This window comes from Solanum stenotomum, chromosome 8 (assembly GCF_019186545.1).
Source record: "Solanum stenotomum isolate F172 chromosome 8, ASM1918654v1, whole genome shotgun sequence".
NCBI classification, from domain to species: Eukaryota; Viridiplantae; Streptophyta; class Magnoliopsida; order Solanales; family Solanaceae; genus Solanum; species Solanum stenotomum.
Window position 1 is genome coordinate 58,958,656 of NC_064289.1, and position 16,301 is coordinate 58,974,956.

Genomic DNA, 16,301 nt, shown 5'->3' on the forward strand with positions numbered 1-16,301 from the left:
TATATATATGGCTTAAATTAAAGAGCACCACATTTTATTTTCATTCATATAGGCCCATATTACAACACACACGCATGCATGATTTTAATGAAAAACACCCTGGATTATTCCTTTAACCCCTTTTTCTAAATTCAATGCATGCCTAATGTGAATATGAGTCACGGGAGATGGATTCGAGATTTAAATTCTAGGCATTTGATAATTTTGAGGGATGTTTTGAATGTGGTGAATAGACTTAATCTATGATTGCTAGAGTGGCATGAGTTTAATGATGGTGTAATAATGATATTTTATAAGAGAGGACAAAGATCGATTCCCTCTACCAAACACCTTTTCAGTCCAGTTTGTTATATCGAACTTGCCTAATGCAATTTACATTTCTAGTATAATTTATAAGCTATTGCACAAGAGCGAATTTATACTATGCGCACACCTAAAAAATAGCACTTGAGAGCTTACATAGGGAAGTCTAAAAAGAAAAAGTTAAGATATATTACGAATACAAATTTAGAATTCGTAAACTTCAAATTCTAAATCGGACGAAAATGTGAATGTGACTCTATTACAGCTCGATAGACTTTTTTTAGGCTGCTAATAGCTAATTACTTCATGTTCCCCAACAGGAGGCTCCTTAATTTAAGCAATCTTCTAATCATATTTTCTCATGCTTTTGTCTATACAAAGTGAGACCTCATTATCTTCCATGTTGGAAATTGGGATAAGATCACATTCTCTAATTACATCCCTTTAATTTTTCTAATCATATAATTAGAAAAAAAATCAACAAAATTAATGATTCTTTGAAAATCTGGTTCAACGAATGCCACGGATGCATATAATAAAATTTCTTTTGTGTATTAATTAAAATCGAAATGGTGGTATGTATAATATATTACTTGGTTGTAAATTATCACCTCCTATCAAGAACATGGATGCACATGAAACTTGTTAAGAAGTAATGGTGGGTACAAGGAAGTAGGGACGAAGCTATAATATATATTCCGTATTAGATATGAGTTCAGGTGAACTCAATAACTTTAGCTTAAAAGTTGATTATTTTAATTTGTTACTTATACTAGAATAACAAACTTAATCATTAAAACAAGTTATAAATTTGACGATGAATTCAGACTTCATAAACTTTAGATTTTAGCTTCGCTACGAAGAAATAAATAGAGTGGGAGGGGAATGGTGTGGTGTGGGAGGGGGTTATCGTGGAACAATATAGACTCATAGAATTAGTAAGGTATTGTCTTTGATTTGGGACCCAAAATAACAGCTCTTTTTTGCTTTATATTAATTTGTATAGGGCAGCAACATATACATATTGATTAATTGGAACCATGAATTTTGAAAAAAATGTTATTAATTTATTACTATTGGGTTGTTGGATTAACGATTTTTTAATAGTTTTATAAAAAGTGATTATTGGATTATTGGTTCAGTATTGGTTTTTAATATTGGGTTATTGGGTAAACCAATAACCCATTCAGACTATAATGATTTACTACTTTTACTTGTACATAAATATTAAATATTAATCACAATACCTTACTAGTTACTGTCTTTGTTCTTTAGGGGTCGTATGGTAGAAAAATAAATAATGCATGGATTAGTAACGCATGAATTAGTAGTGCAGGGTATATTTTTTATCAAGTGTTTGATTCATTGCTTCTAACCTCATCTTGTGTTTGAATTAAAATTCTACAAAAAGCTTCTTTCCAATTATACCCTTGCATTATTATGAGATTTTTTATTTTATGTAATCGGTCAAAGTAGATAATTGCCAAACAATATTATATTATTATGACCTTCTAACTAGCTAGGAGAAGAACAATTTTGTTGTCATGTTTGCTATTTTCTCACTTGAATTATTTGAGGGTAAACAATTGTTATCTTAATAAATTAATCATTTAAAAACGTTAATTTTCAATTTAAAATAGATAGACCATCTACTTTAAAATCGAAAAGACGATAAAAATAGTAAAATCAAATATATCATCTATATTTACATATAAAAATTGCAAGGTGTAGCTTTAATACGTATGCAATTTATAAATTGTTCAAAATACAAACAAATAGAAACCACATATAAACCAACAAATAAAATATTCAATTAAGATAACAAACGTCATGTGGTAATATATTTGCCTTTTCAATTAGTAAATATTAAACAACTCACATTTTAAATATTGTATTGATATGTATTGTATTTATTTATTAACAAACAACTCTCTCTAAATAATAAAATTTGTAAGCTAGTTTATTTAAATGAATTTACTAGTACAAATATAAAACATAAAATCAAGAAAATAAATAAAATGATTTGAGGGATATTTTTGTCTTTACATAGATAATTCCATGGTATTAAATCCAATGTATCACTAATACCATCACATGGAAGGTATTAGTAATACCTCCTATAATACCATGCAGGGTGTGAATTAGTTATACTTAGGCCCAAAAATTCTACCAAACATAGTACTAAGTAATATCATACATAATACATAAATTATTTCTCCTAATACCTCCCACCAAACGATCCCTTAGTGTTCAATTCACACTTTACTGTGACTTTGAGTTCACAACTTCACATTATACAATACGTCAAAACTTAAAGTAAGAACCTTATTCCTGGTTACTGGTTCAGTTTAAAGTGAAAGTAGAAAGGACATTCACACCCAACAAAGGAATATATATTTTATATACTAATTTACAATGGAAAAATGTTATATTCCCCTGTCAAATTATACATAAACGACTACAATGTTAGTTGCTGTAAATTAGAAATTTGTCCAAACCTTGTGGCACGCAAGTGACTTGTATCATCTTGAAGAACAAGCACTTCAAGTGTACCTGATTCTCTCAACCAAGCAGTTACCACAGCTCCTGTGGATATGAACCTCCCAATGTTGCACTTTGCTACCTGGAATGGTGCACCTATGCTGGTGAGCAAGCCTTCAATGGCTCGTTTCAAGGCGCCATCACCTGTTATCTTGCTGTGCTTGCCCCAGCCAGTCAAAATGCTGCAGAGGACAGTCGAGCATTTCATTCGTATATATCACTCTTGTAGTTTGTCTGACTTAGAAAAAAATATAAGAGCATTAGAGGAAATACCTCAACATCTTTGGTAGCTCATGGCCTTCAAACACTATAGACCGTATACTAAGCAACCATGCGTGGACCATTGCACAAGCAGCCCCTGAAGACATCAAATGCAGATCCAAGCAAGAAGTGGACCATGTATTTTCCCACACTTCCGAACGTTTTCCTTCAAGTACAACCAATTGAGCACCTTGTTTCTGGAAAAAAGTTAGATAAGACACCAAATATGAGTCGGTGGTATTTATGGCAATGCAAAGGCGATATTAGTTTTCTTCCCTACGTTTTCTTCTCTTTGAAAAAGAGATTTACTCTACGTTTTCTTCTCTTTGATAGTTGTTATGTAACTGCAGTTTTACCTGGTCAAAATGCCACAGCATGTCAGTCAAAGCATTGTAAAAGGCAGATGCAGTTGAAGAGTCCATCTGCTTCACTTCATCGAAAAGAGATAGAGCTTGTGCCCATACACCTTCCCTCTGACCCATGAGAAGTCCATGTGCCACCCCATAAACTTGATTATCAAATAGACGAAGTTCTTCAAGTAAGAGTGAAGCTTCATCAAATGAACTGCATCGGCTGCAATTATATTTGAATCACACATCATATCTACTCAAATAGTCAAATCCATTCAGTTTTATCATACATTTGAATCAATCAAGTGCATTGGGATTCCACAAAGATGTTAAATGTCTTAAGTAGCAATTCTTCCGAGCACTCGTTCAAAAGGTTCATCAAGACAAAGTGAAATGCTACTCACCAAAATCATATCTTTTTGTCCTCTTTCGCACTCTCACCCACTTCTAATTCTACTAAGGAAATTTGTGCCGAATTGACAATATATTTCTTTTGATACAACACAATTCTTTGTTCATTCTCCAGATTCATTCCAAAGGTATTACCCACTTTGAAGAAAATATTTGGGGTGTGTTTGGTAGGGAAGGAAATTATTTCCCAGTAAATATTTTCTGGAAAATGTAAGAAACTGTCTCACTATCCAACAATCTCTAAGATTCAAAAACTATTTCAAACAGTCTATCGAGAAAAACATAAGCAAAGAAAGTCATTTTCCCCTTGTAATGGAAATAATGTCCTGGTGTTTGGTGACGAAAAAAATGACTTATTTTCTAGAAAAATATTTTCTTTCTTATCAAACACCCTTGATCCAAAGTAATTTAGAAGTGGAAAAAAAAACTCCTTAGATTGGGTGTTCTTAATGTGGCAGTGGGTCCACTTTAATGACAACTTAAACTACTCACTTCAGATAATAAAAGAAACTATAGTAAGTAGTCTCCAAGGCCAAAACTCTCTCTCTCTCTCTCTCACCTCTATCTCTCCCCGCCTCTCTTGTGAACTTCTAAGCAAGGTCATATGAGCTATTGTCTATGGAGCTCTACACATGTTTGAATAATCCAGCTTAAAATAAAGTTTCATTCATTAGATTGAGAAGAGTATTTCTGTCTCAGTGGAAAACTCAGAAGGAGGTTCGACTATTCCACAGGGAACCTATTACTTTCCACTAGCACAAGTACCAGGTAACTCTGCCCACCAAGGCATACAAAAAGTTAATTCTGCTTTATTGTTTTCATATAAACAACAATCTTAAAAGTCTGTAGCTGCATTTCACCAGAAAACAAGAAGCATATTGAATATTGATAGCACACACGTATTAGCCAATCAGCATTCAAGACAGAGACAGAAAGTCAGACTGGTGCATGTGCATTTCCTACCCTCAAACGATTCCAGTAGCACTAATGTCATGTCCATGATCAAATGCGTCATCAAATTCCTTAAAAAGAAAATGAACATAACTACCACCCAAAAAAAATAACAGCCAAACTGCCTTCTAAAAGTTGAATTAGACCATACTAAACCTCACATAATGAAAAGACGACACATTAAAGAAAGCACAACTCAATGTAAAGCATGGAACTAGTAGGAAAGAAAATTATACCTGCAAGCATTCAAGATTGCTGAAAATGTGACTACATTAGGCTTTATTTGTAATTCATGCATCTTATGGAAAACACCTAGAATGCAGAGTATGTCCTGTCTTTCAGCATTAGTTTTCTTCCCACTAGCTGACTTTTGAGCAGCTAATTGCTCGAAAATCCTAACGATATTATCCTCTTCAGTGTTTTCCCACTTACTCTGAGAAATAGTGGATACAATCTGTGTGACATTGTCTGATCCACATTCATTGCTTGCTGATTCACCAAAAGCATTGATTATAGAGTTATATGTAACAACATTTGGTTGTATCCCTTCCTTCGTCATCTCATTAAGCAACAACGACGAATACTCCACAAGGCCTTTTTTACACAAGGCATCAATAAGTTTGCTATAAAAAACAACATCTGCCTTCAGACCTTGCTTCTTGAACTCCTTATAGACCTCTACCGCATCATGATACAAGGTTCCTTTCAAGTACACACTAATCAATGTGGAGTACGTCAATAAGTTAGGTGAAAGCTTTTCAGCTTTCATCTCTGCAAACAACTGCTTAACCTTGGTATACATTCCCTGTTTGCCAAACCCATCCAGAAGAGCATTGTAAGTGACAACATCTTTCTTAATTCCCATACTCTCCATCTCCTTGCTAACATTAAGAGCCTCCTCAAATTTTCCCAGGCTTGCATATATAGCAAGTAAAGTATTGTATGAAACCCTGTCTAATGTTATGCCAGCACACTTCATCTCATTAAATAAACTCAACGCTCTGTCTAATCTCCCTGCTTTTGCACACCCACGAATCACAGTACTGTAGGTGACTTGGTTGGGCAAAATATTCTTTGCATGCATCTCAGACATAATATCAAAAGCAACATCTATCTGCCCCCCATTACATGCTGCATCCAAAAATGTATTATACGTGTATATATCCTGATCAATTCCTCTATAAATCATCTCGTTAAACAAACCCCTCGCAGTCTCCCACAATCCTGCACCACTACAAACAGCAAGCAACGAATTAAAGGTAATCCTATCCGGTTGAACCCCATTTCTCAGCATTTCATCAAAAATCTCTGACGCCCTCTTAAAATCAGCACCCCCTTTCCCACAAGCATCAATCAACGCATTATAAGTCACTAAATTAGGCTTCAAGCCGGAATCTTTCATGGTCTCAAAGACTCTAATAGCTTCATTACAATACCCACTCTTCGCATAAGCACTAATCAAGGCAGAATAAGCATAAACAGTATTACCATACCCGTCACTCACAGCATTCTCAAACACTTTCTCAGCTAAATCAACCTTCCCTGATCTTCCAAGTATACTAATCATTGAACTAGCTAATTTACCTTGCTCATTACGCTTCCTTTCACGTCCAACAGCGAATTCAAAGCAACGCATAGCAGCTAACCATTCCCCTCTATTCCCAAGTTCACGGAACAAAAAAGTATAATCATCAGACCCTAAAAGCTTAGACCCAAAAGTCAACAACACTTGGTCTAAACCAGCTTCATTCTTACAACAACGAATAGCTTCTTCAAGAGCCTCCTCAGCAAATGAAGAATGCCTTCCGTTACCCGATATCTTTGCCCGGCCGAAATGCATCTTGGAAACGAATCGGGTCGAACGTCGACCCGAAAAATCAGCTGAAAAATCCGATTTTGATGAAGATAGAGAGAGAAAATTAGGGGTTTGGGAAGGTGGGGGGTGGGTAGCATTGCGAGGTGGTGCAGGTCGATTCAAGGAGACTTTTTGAGAGGACCAATGGCGTTGATGATTGTTCCGGTGGTTGGAGTGGGGGTGGGAGTGAGTTTGGGGTAAGGGGTGAGGTTGATAAGGTTTAGAGGTAGTGAGTGCACAGTGAGGTGGGGGAGTGGAAGAAGCCATTGTTGATTGGAAAAAAAAAAGAAGAGCTTTTTAGGAAAGAGAAAGGATAGGGTTTTAGGAGAGAAGATTGAATTCTAGAGAGAGAAAGTGTTGAGCTGAGGTATTGACTGTTGCCACATTTTCAGACACTGTAATCTTTTACTCTGTTTTGACCGCCGGCGGCTGTTGGGCTTCTTTATAGTTGTCAACCTACGTGGCATTAGGTATACCAAATGCAACAAATCTCGATATATAAAAAAAAGTGTAACAAATCTCGAGATAATGAAGGAGAATAACCAAAAAATCGTGCTAAAGTCGTAGAACAACAATAAAATCATGTGATACTTATGAATTCAAATTTTTATAATTAAAATTATTTTAGAAAATTTTGGTTGACTCTCTAAAATATAATTGATGAAAAAAATTAAATATTAACAAGTTCACGAATATTTATAGTGAACCATGAAATTTTGTTAAATAGTTTACAATACTATGGTCAAAATTATTTAGAAAAGTTTGTATTGTTGGGATTTAGTTATAAAAGAAAATGGAACATAAGTTTTACAACGAAATAAACTTTCCCCATTTTTATTTTGTAGTATCATTTTTCCTCTCCTTTAACACTCTTTACAAAACAAAATACTAAAAGAGAGGGTACAAAAGCTAAATATGGATGGAATCAGAAAAATATAATTACTGAAACCATCCCAAAAATTGGCACAGGTTAAAATTGTCAAAATTTGAAGCGCTAACGACTAACAGATGAAAATTCAGTATGAGTGTCTATCGTAGACGAGGAGTGAAGATTTGCTTGAATCGATGGACAAATAAAAACTACATCTGCTCTTATAGATATCATTCATTCATGTCACCTACCTAAGCATCACTACTTCAAAGCTCCTCTAAAAAGTAGATCCATTCCTCAGTATGTTTTCTTTCTCACTATAGGTCTTTTCACTTCTTTCTTTGATGATACTACTGATGAAGACATTCCCATCATGACTTGGTATAAATCCTTCAATCTGCAAGAAAAAAATCGAAACAGACGTTTTTCTAATTTCATTGAAATGAAAATTGAAAGATAAAGAATTAGATCAAAGAAAGTTTTCCCAGATACCTTGGCATCCCAATGAAAAGCGCAATCACAGAAACTCCAACAAACAGAGGATACACAGGAGCTGGAGTTAAATCCTGGAATCATGGGGGAGACAGAAATGGCAAACCAACATCATTATCATCATCACAGAAACAATAAAAAGAATATTAGCATCTAATAGTTGATACACATTACCTGTTTCTGGTGATTGAAATCGATCTTGTACTTGAGTGGACCCACATGAATTTGAGATTTTCTCTCTAAATCAACCTCAATAACATCTGATTCAAATTTGTGAGTGCTTGAAGGCAGAGATGATCTGAGCTGTACAAGGTATTTACCCTTAGGCAAGTCCTTCACCTGGAAAAAGTTTGAGAGGGGAAGTGGGAAGTTGTACTCAATCTTCGATGGATCAGCAGCAGACTTGATCTCCACATGGAGATGTGAGTTGAACTCTTTGATTTTATGTCCTTCAACATGACCACTTAAAATTGTCCTCTCTGGCTGTTCAAATACTACAAAATCTAATCCCCTAGAGTCCTCAGCTTTGACCTGCAAATTATATGAAGTTAGCACAAGCAAAAAATATGTCAAACAACTGTGCCTTCAAAGGGACAGATTAGATAAAATTTACAGACCATGTCTCGTATTTTTAACCATAACTTAACAAAATAAGAACTTTGTTGTCTCACACAGAACATCTAGACATACATAGACATTATGCAGAAGCCACAAAACGAATCTTGGCAAGAGCATGTAATAAAAGTTGCAATGTATATATTCTTACTTCTACTTATCCTAAAACCCTTTCGGTGGAGTGCTTCCCCACAGTTCAAATTTTTGGACTCTATCACAAATTTCATCAATTGATTCAATATCTCTGGCAAGTAGCAAATATCATGGGACCTCGTATTGGTTAGTTCATCTATAAGTAGACTAAAGAAGTACGAGCAATTCTGGGTGGATTAAAAAAAAGAAGCTAATCCTGGTGCAAACCAACAATAATAAGATACTCCATATTTTATTTTATTTTATTTTGATAAAGGTAAAGTTGTATTCCTCAGCAATAGGGTATGCTGGCAACCACCAAAAAGATTTACATCAGTGACCCAAAAAAAAACAAATCAAGAAAGCTGAGACTAAACTTATAAAGAAGAAAAAAAAGTTTAAAATCTGTCCCGCATCCTCTATATCCTCTCCTCTTTACACACAGAAAAAAAAAGTCTTCATACAATGCCATTTAATCTTTTGCATTGATTTTCTTTCTCTCCAAAATAGTCCACCATATACAAGAGGGTATCATGTTCCACAATTTTTTCTGGTTCTTACTACCCCCTCTCCTCACCCAGCAACTAAGAAGGTCTGCTGTGTGTTCTGGCATTGTCCAGTTTGTGATTAAAGAAGCAAGGAAAGTTGCTACTCCATATTTACCCCACTATTCTTACAGCTCTAACTGATTCCTCTTGCATATCCTTTACGGAATGATATATATGATTTAAATTCCTTTCAGTTCAAAGATCAACATATAAGAACAATTTCAAAAGGATAACCAAGTTTATGATATCCTATTCACTCATGAACATTAAAGGAAAAATGGCAATATGAAGTGTACCAACCTGAACGGTCAGAAACTCAGGAGATGCACGCTCAATCATAGCTCCACTAGATGCAACTTTCCTTGCTACTTTAATCACATAAGTAGTATCGGGTAGGAGTCCTCTCAAACGGTAAAATCCTGTTGAATCTGTTACTGTCTCCTCATACAAGCCTTTTGACGCAGATCGAGCTTCTACTGAAACACCTTCTTTTGGTTGACCAGACAAGAGTTTAACTACTCCCATGGCACTGTAAAGAAGTTAAACCATCTGAGTCCAACAAAAAATGGTAAAGATACTGCAAATGGCATGTCATAATGGACAAATCCTAGCCGATCCACCTAAGTGAAAATTGTTATTAAATGTGAACTGATATCAGCAAGAACTCAAATTTCTCTTCTTGCTGTAGAGACTCCAGAAGAGTTCTCACAGGTCTTGAGCTCTCCAGATGTGTACTAAAATCTTACATTCTATGTCTTATATTTTAATTTAATGGGAAACGGGATATTAAGGCAATAGTCAAAAATTTATTGAACCTAGTAACACCTAACTTATTTTGTCATATGATAATTAGAAAAGTAGCAAAGAGTACCTAAAACAAATTCCCTTCATCAAAGAACTAACAACAAAGGCAGAATACATCGATATTCCCTTAAGCTTATCAGTAAATTTTATTTAGACATTTGAACTACAACATGTTTCAGTTGAGCACCAGAACACGTGACAAAGTATTTCTATTGGACACTTTTGACTCAAATTTGTAGAAAAGCTTTTGTGCATATTCTCAAGCCTCTATTACGCCAAGTTAATCACTTAAAATATATCACCTCCTTTAATTATGCATTAGGGTCAATAAGCCATAGAAGTTCAGGCCAGTTCCAATTGATGTTGATGTGTATAACTAAAGTAGGCATATTTTACGTGATTAACTTATCCACGTAATGGGCGCTTAAAAACATGCATAAAGAAATCAAAATGTGAACCGAAAGTGTCTAATAGGAACAATTTATCATGTGTTTAAGTGCTCAATTGAAATACGCCATAATTTAAAGTGTCCAAATAAATTTCGAGGCAAGTTTAAGGGGTTATCAATATTTTCAACCAACAGTTAAGGTTCAACTTAAGAGGATAACCAGACAATCAATTCTCAACTGACAAGTTAGGGCACCATATCCAATATGATACCTGCCAAACCTTTCACCATTTCTATTTTTGTTGTTTTTTTCTTGTTAGTTCTTCATATGTCCTCGGTGGGTTGCCAGCATGTCCACTCCATCGATGGACATTTTAAGACATTTTAAAGGACAGACAAATTGAGAAAAGAGACAGAGAGGATATGAAGGACTTAATATATATTACTGTATTATAATGTCAACAAAACATTTATTAGCGTTAACGTATAATGCAAATATTTCCTAGAATTTATTAGGTAAATTGGATGAGTTCAAAATACACTAGACCATCAAATGAAAAAACAGTACATATTCTCATGTCATTGCATTATTTGCATGCCCTGTCATTTATTCTTTAACAAATGCTATGAACTTTTTTTTTACAACTGGTTTAAAACTCGATGGACAATGGGTTTGCTTCTCTACCCTTCTCCACTTAAATACCAACTTAAATACCAGCCTGTGAAAAAATTAAAATCCATAACATGCACCTAACCCACACGCACTGAGCTCTAACCCTTAGACCAAAACACTGGGGGTAAAATGCTTTCATGTTTAAAGGTAATTGATTGGATAAAAGCACCCAAGTGGAATGCTCATGTTTCGGAATAATCAAAGACCTCACACAACTCACTGGCATCAGCACATTCCACTAATATATATTTATGTGTATATATACCTGTATGCAACACGCGTTGCATGAAAGACGACTTCCTTTGACTCTCCAGAACCAAGCTCGATTGCCTCTGCTGGAGGGGAGAAAGCATATTCCTACGCAACCATTAGCAAACATTCCCTCTTTAGAGAAACTATTATAATTGTAATATGTATGTTGTAAAATATTGTAAGCATCCACAAACAAATCCCACGTCACTTGCTCTGGTTCATGGGAAGGGAATGAGAAGACTCATCTATCTAACCTAGCTTGCATTTTACTAGGGTTACATCTGTACACATGAAAAGAATAACAAAAATTTAACTTTAAATTGATTATTCTTACCTAAGAGATACATAACAGCTTAACTATTGTTCTCTGAGTTAACAGATCATTTAACATATATATTTAGTACAGATCACTTAAATTTATCTGTTCTCTAGCACTTAGCAAGAACTGTTGTTAATGAACTAGAACAAATGGTGGAGACTGATTCCTTCATATATATGGTGGGCAGTATGGAGGGAGAGAAATGCCAGATGTTTTAAAGATAGGCCCAATTCCATTCACACAGTGAAATGGAATTGTATTGTATCTCTACTTTTTTGGTATAAACAACTACGTATAGAGGATACTGAACAGATTATAGATCTGATAGGGAATCTGTAATTCTTTTGATGATGGCCAGCACATCCTCAATGCTGAAGAATATTACCAGTTTCAAAAAAAAAAAAACACAAAGGACAGCGAAATTTGGATTCTAAATTTGAAAACAATCAAACATATCATGTTTCCTGATAGTTACTGAAAAATAATCATGTTCAAGATTACAATACAAATTCACAGTTTGCTACAGGATACTGTTCCATAATGACAATAATATGTTCATGGTAAAAAGGGGTAGCCCGATACACTAAGCTCCCGCTATGCGAGAGGTCCAGGGAAGGGCTGGAGCACAAGGGTACATTGTACACAGCCTCCCTGCATTTCTGTAAGAGGCTGTTTTCACAGCTCGAACCTGTGACCTCCTGGTCACATAGCAGCAACTTTATCAGTTACGCCAAGGCTCCCCTTCGACAATAATATGTCCACGGTATCATACAATTAAATTAAATAAACGAAGGCAAATTGGTTTGTAATAGAAAGAACTACATATACGCTGTAAAGCAACAGCTGCTGCTCAATGGTCTAGCAAGTTTCGTAATGTACAGATCTCTTATCTTGATATCATTGTCTAGGTCACCAAGAAATTATCAAGATAAGAGAGAAACCAACATTTATATCCCAAGATGGTCAGAAAAGCCTTAGATTAGAAGGAACAATAAATACCTTAAGCAAGGGTCGGAGATAGAAACTCCCTGGAAATAAGTCCCCAAATACAAAAATCCCACCAACACCTGATACCGTATTGTTCCTGTAACCATCTTCTCCACTTAATGATAAGAGAACTGACGGAAAAGGCTCGTTGGCGTCTTCTCTAGAATATATACGCACTGAAATTTGGCCCAGCTTCTGACAAGAAAAGGAATAAGGTCCAGCTTCCTTTACATGGTATCCCGGCTGTGAATAAAGAAAGAAATATTAGGTAGCTCCACTAGAAAGAGAAAAGAAAGCTGACAACATACGATTGAATGCAATCAAGGACAACTATAGCAACAAGAAAGAACAAATTTGCTAGCAGTCTCATGATAATCCACCGGATTCACGCTTCTAGTCTTATTTAGCCAGCAATGCATATATATCAAAGACATCCATACCATTAGTACAAATGCATCATATATCATTGAAAAATAATAACATAACTCAAAAGGGATGAAAAGACTGTTAATAATCTGGAGATGCTATTGATCTGCTCAACAAAGCATTATGGAGAAACAAGAAACGCTCAGGCAGTTATTATAATGTTAAGAGCGTTCAAACCTTTGAAGCTTCAACAGTATAACTTATATCATCGTATAGAGGCCCTGCGACATATAAGCCATCTGTCCCTGTGGTAGTTTCAAGTGCTAAATCGCCTTGCTTAAGTGGAGCACTTTGGCTGTCTCCTGCAGCAATTATTTTGACAACAACATCATTGAGAGGGGGAGAAACTGATCCTTCTATATACATCCCAAGTCGACCAGCAAAAGGAGGAATTGAAGATTGGCAGCCATCTTCCATCACGGCAACCTAGACAAAGCAAAGAAAGACTTCAAAACTAAGAGTAGATACACAAAAACTACTTTGATTTAAACTTGCAATTCCACATACATGCTGCTGTGTGGGATAAAATAATATTTTTTTCCCGCCATCGTCCCTGAAACATGAAACAACAGTTAGAAATGCATGAAAAGCTGAAGAATTATTACAAAGTGGCATTTAAAAATACATTTATTCTTGATTGTGTGCAAGGCAATGTCTCAAAGCATTTGAGCATGTCAGGAAACACATTTACTTTGATCTTCGAATTTTAAACATTCTGCCATCTAATACCATATGCATCACACTGCAAAGTGCATGAAACAAGTTTGAAAAATACAGCTAAAAAAGTGAGCATATATTTTGGAAAGTCAGAATCAGGCAGATGAAGGTGCAAAGGAGGATGTTGAGAAGATGCATGTTGCGGAGATGAGGATGTTGAGATGGATGTGTGGGCACACTAGGAGTCACGAGATCAGGAATGAGGTTATCCGGGAGAAGGTGAGATGGCCCTTGTGGTGGACAAGATGAGGGAAGCGAGACAGATGGTTTGGGCATGTGCAGAGGAGGTGCGCCAGCGCTCTACTGAGGAGGTGCGAGAGGATGGTTGTAGGGGGTACGCAGAGGGGTAGGAGTAGGCTGAAAATGTATTGGGGAGAGTTGATTAGACAAGACATGGTGCAACTTCATATTACCGAGGACATGACTATAGATAGGAAGGAGTGGAGGTCACGTATTAGGGTAGAAGGTTAGTAGGGGTAGAGTGTTATCTTGCCTTACATAGCCCTAGTGCCTGTTGTAGCCTTGTAGGACTAGTTGATCCCTGTGTTCTTGACATATGTTGTTTAGTGTATTTTGATTATCACACTATTTTGATGTTGTTTTTCTCTTGTAGACTTTACACTGCTTTTCTTATTAACCGCTATGTTTTCTTCCATTGTTTTCTTCTTTTTTTTACTTGGAGTTGATGCACTTGAGTCGAAGGTCTTTCGGAAACAGCCTCTTTACCTCCATGAGGTAATGGTAAGGTCTGCGTACACTACCCTCCTCAGACACCACTTTGTGAGATTTCACTGGGTATGTTGTTGTAGAATCAGGCAAATTAAGGTTCTTTATCATGTCAAGTCTGTCTGAAGGCTTTATTGTCTATACAACTCATTCAAACTAAGCAGCTTACTTGATTCGGATACAAGGAATCCATAAAATAGATACATAGCTAAACAAAAGCAGATTGTATTACAACAAAAGGTTACTTTCTCTCTTAAGGAATAAAAACAATCACACTAGAACAATCAATACATGAACCTCTATCATAGGCAAAAGATCATATTCCTTAAAGTTCCTTATCAATCTATGTATTTTTGTTTTGAACAAAAGACCAAAATGAGAGACAGAGAGAGAACGAGTGGCAGAGAGCATAAAAAGAATAATGAGACAGAGAGAGAACGAGTGGCAAAAAACATAAAAAGAATAAAATCAAAATATAATTCACACACCGTGCATCTCGAGGAACAAAAGTAAATTTTCCTCCAGGACTAGCCCACATGGAAAATTCGTAGATGGCTGCACTCGATTGATCAACTCCGTAAGGCACACGTCTTGCCAATAGACCATCAACAACAGAACCATCACTGTCCAAAACGTCCAACGGTATATTCTCAGGCAATCCCTCAACGCTACTAAATGAGCTTGATTCAACATGGACATGACCCTTCAAAAGATAGCTCTCGCCTTTCAAATAGATAGGCTACAAACAGAAGAAAGTAAATGAGAAGACATGCATGATAAATGAACTAGTAGAATAGAAAAAATTCTAACTCCAAAAGGATCATACAGAAAGGTTAGATGTGTCAATGATCACAGATGAACTCCCAAAAGAAATACATGAATTTGGAAAGCTCAGCTCATGCACTCCCGGAGATTCTACGCACACGTGTTGAGAACCCTTCTGCAATTCAAGAGTCAGAAAAAGAAAATGAGCTTCTCGTGTTAGTTAGAAGATTTAAGAGAACTTTTTGAGGTGGACTACACCAACCTTGATGTTCAAGTTCATTCTAGAACCATCTGATTGAGTCAGTAAACCATCCACATCATGGCTTGAGATTATGTTGACCCAGAAACCTTTTTGAACAAAATCTACCCCTTTAACATCCTCAGCGCCAACTTCTAAATTGATAAAACTCTGCTCCCAGCACCATTTATCTTGTCCTGATGATGCTATTGGATAATTGTTTTTTACCTGAAAATAAGAACATCAATGAAACATCATAATGCATTGCCAACTAATTGAAGGAATAGATTAACAGATGCAATAGATACTGTAATTTTAGCTTTAGACTACTTCTGGATACAAATATTTCTTTAGAAAACTAAACATGAATAGAGTACATGCACTCCTTAATGCAGAAATGGGCAAGAATGTAAGGCTTGCAATGGTCAAATGGGATATTGTTACTCCAAAGCAGGAAAACGGAGGTTTGGGCATTAAGAGCTTAAAATTACAAATGGGATATTAGTTTTCCACATGGTTTGGGTTGGATTACTAAGGTTCCGAGGAAGGTGTGCTTCTTCATGTGATAAGCTACTAAAGGGGTAATTTTGACGGCAAAGATTCTTAGGAGACAAAAGGTTATTTACATAAAATTGGTGTTTCCTTTGTAAGGAGGCAGCAGCGGACGTGAACCATA

General features: G+C 35.8%; 2 protein-coding genes across 2 annotated transcripts in view; both read right to left on the minus strand.

The window, feature by feature from the left end:
• Positions 1–2,700: 2,700 nt before the first annotated feature.
• LOC125872228 (pentatricopeptide repeat-containing protein GUN1, chloroplastic) lies at positions 2,701–7,054 on the minus strand. Its single transcript, XM_049552944.1, has 4 exons — positions 5,054–7,054; positions 3,462–3,678; positions 3,118–3,302; positions 2,701–3,026 (listed from the first exon to the last, which is right to left on the minus strand). The coding sequence occupies exons 1-4, from the start codon at positions 6,937–6,939 to the stop codon at positions 2,762–2,764; spliced, it is 2,553 nt and encodes an 850-aa protein (XP_049408901.1). The 5' UTR covers positions 6,940–7,054; the 3' UTR covers positions 2,701–2,761.
• Positions 7,055–7,530: 476 nt separating this feature from the next.
• Positions 7,531–16,301, minus strand: part of LOC125872044 (uncharacterized) — a 40,015-nt gene continuing 31,244 nt past the window's right edge. The window contains exons 17-27 of the mRNA XM_049552704.1: positions 15,650–15,853; positions 15,449–15,562; positions 15,111–15,361; positions 13,687–13,732; positions 13,357–13,605; positions 12,766–12,996; positions 11,461–11,552; positions 9,631–9,859; positions 8,210–8,566; positions 8,036–8,109; positions 7,531–7,940 (exon numbers count right to left, since the gene is read on the minus strand). Of these exons, the coding sequence (XP_049408661.1) occupies positions 7,841–7,940; positions 8,036–8,109; positions 8,210–8,566; positions 9,631–9,859; positions 11,461–11,552; positions 12,766–12,996; positions 13,357–13,605; positions 13,687–13,732; positions 15,111–15,361; positions 15,449–15,562; positions 15,650–15,853 (1,947 nt within the window). The 3' untranslated portion in view covers positions 7,531–7,840. The remainder of the gene's footprint in view (positions 7,941–8,035; positions 8,110–8,209; positions 8,567–9,630; positions 9,860–11,460; positions 11,553–12,765; positions 12,997–13,356; positions 13,606–13,686; positions 13,733–15,110; positions 15,362–15,448; positions 15,563–15,649; positions 15,854–16,301) is intronic.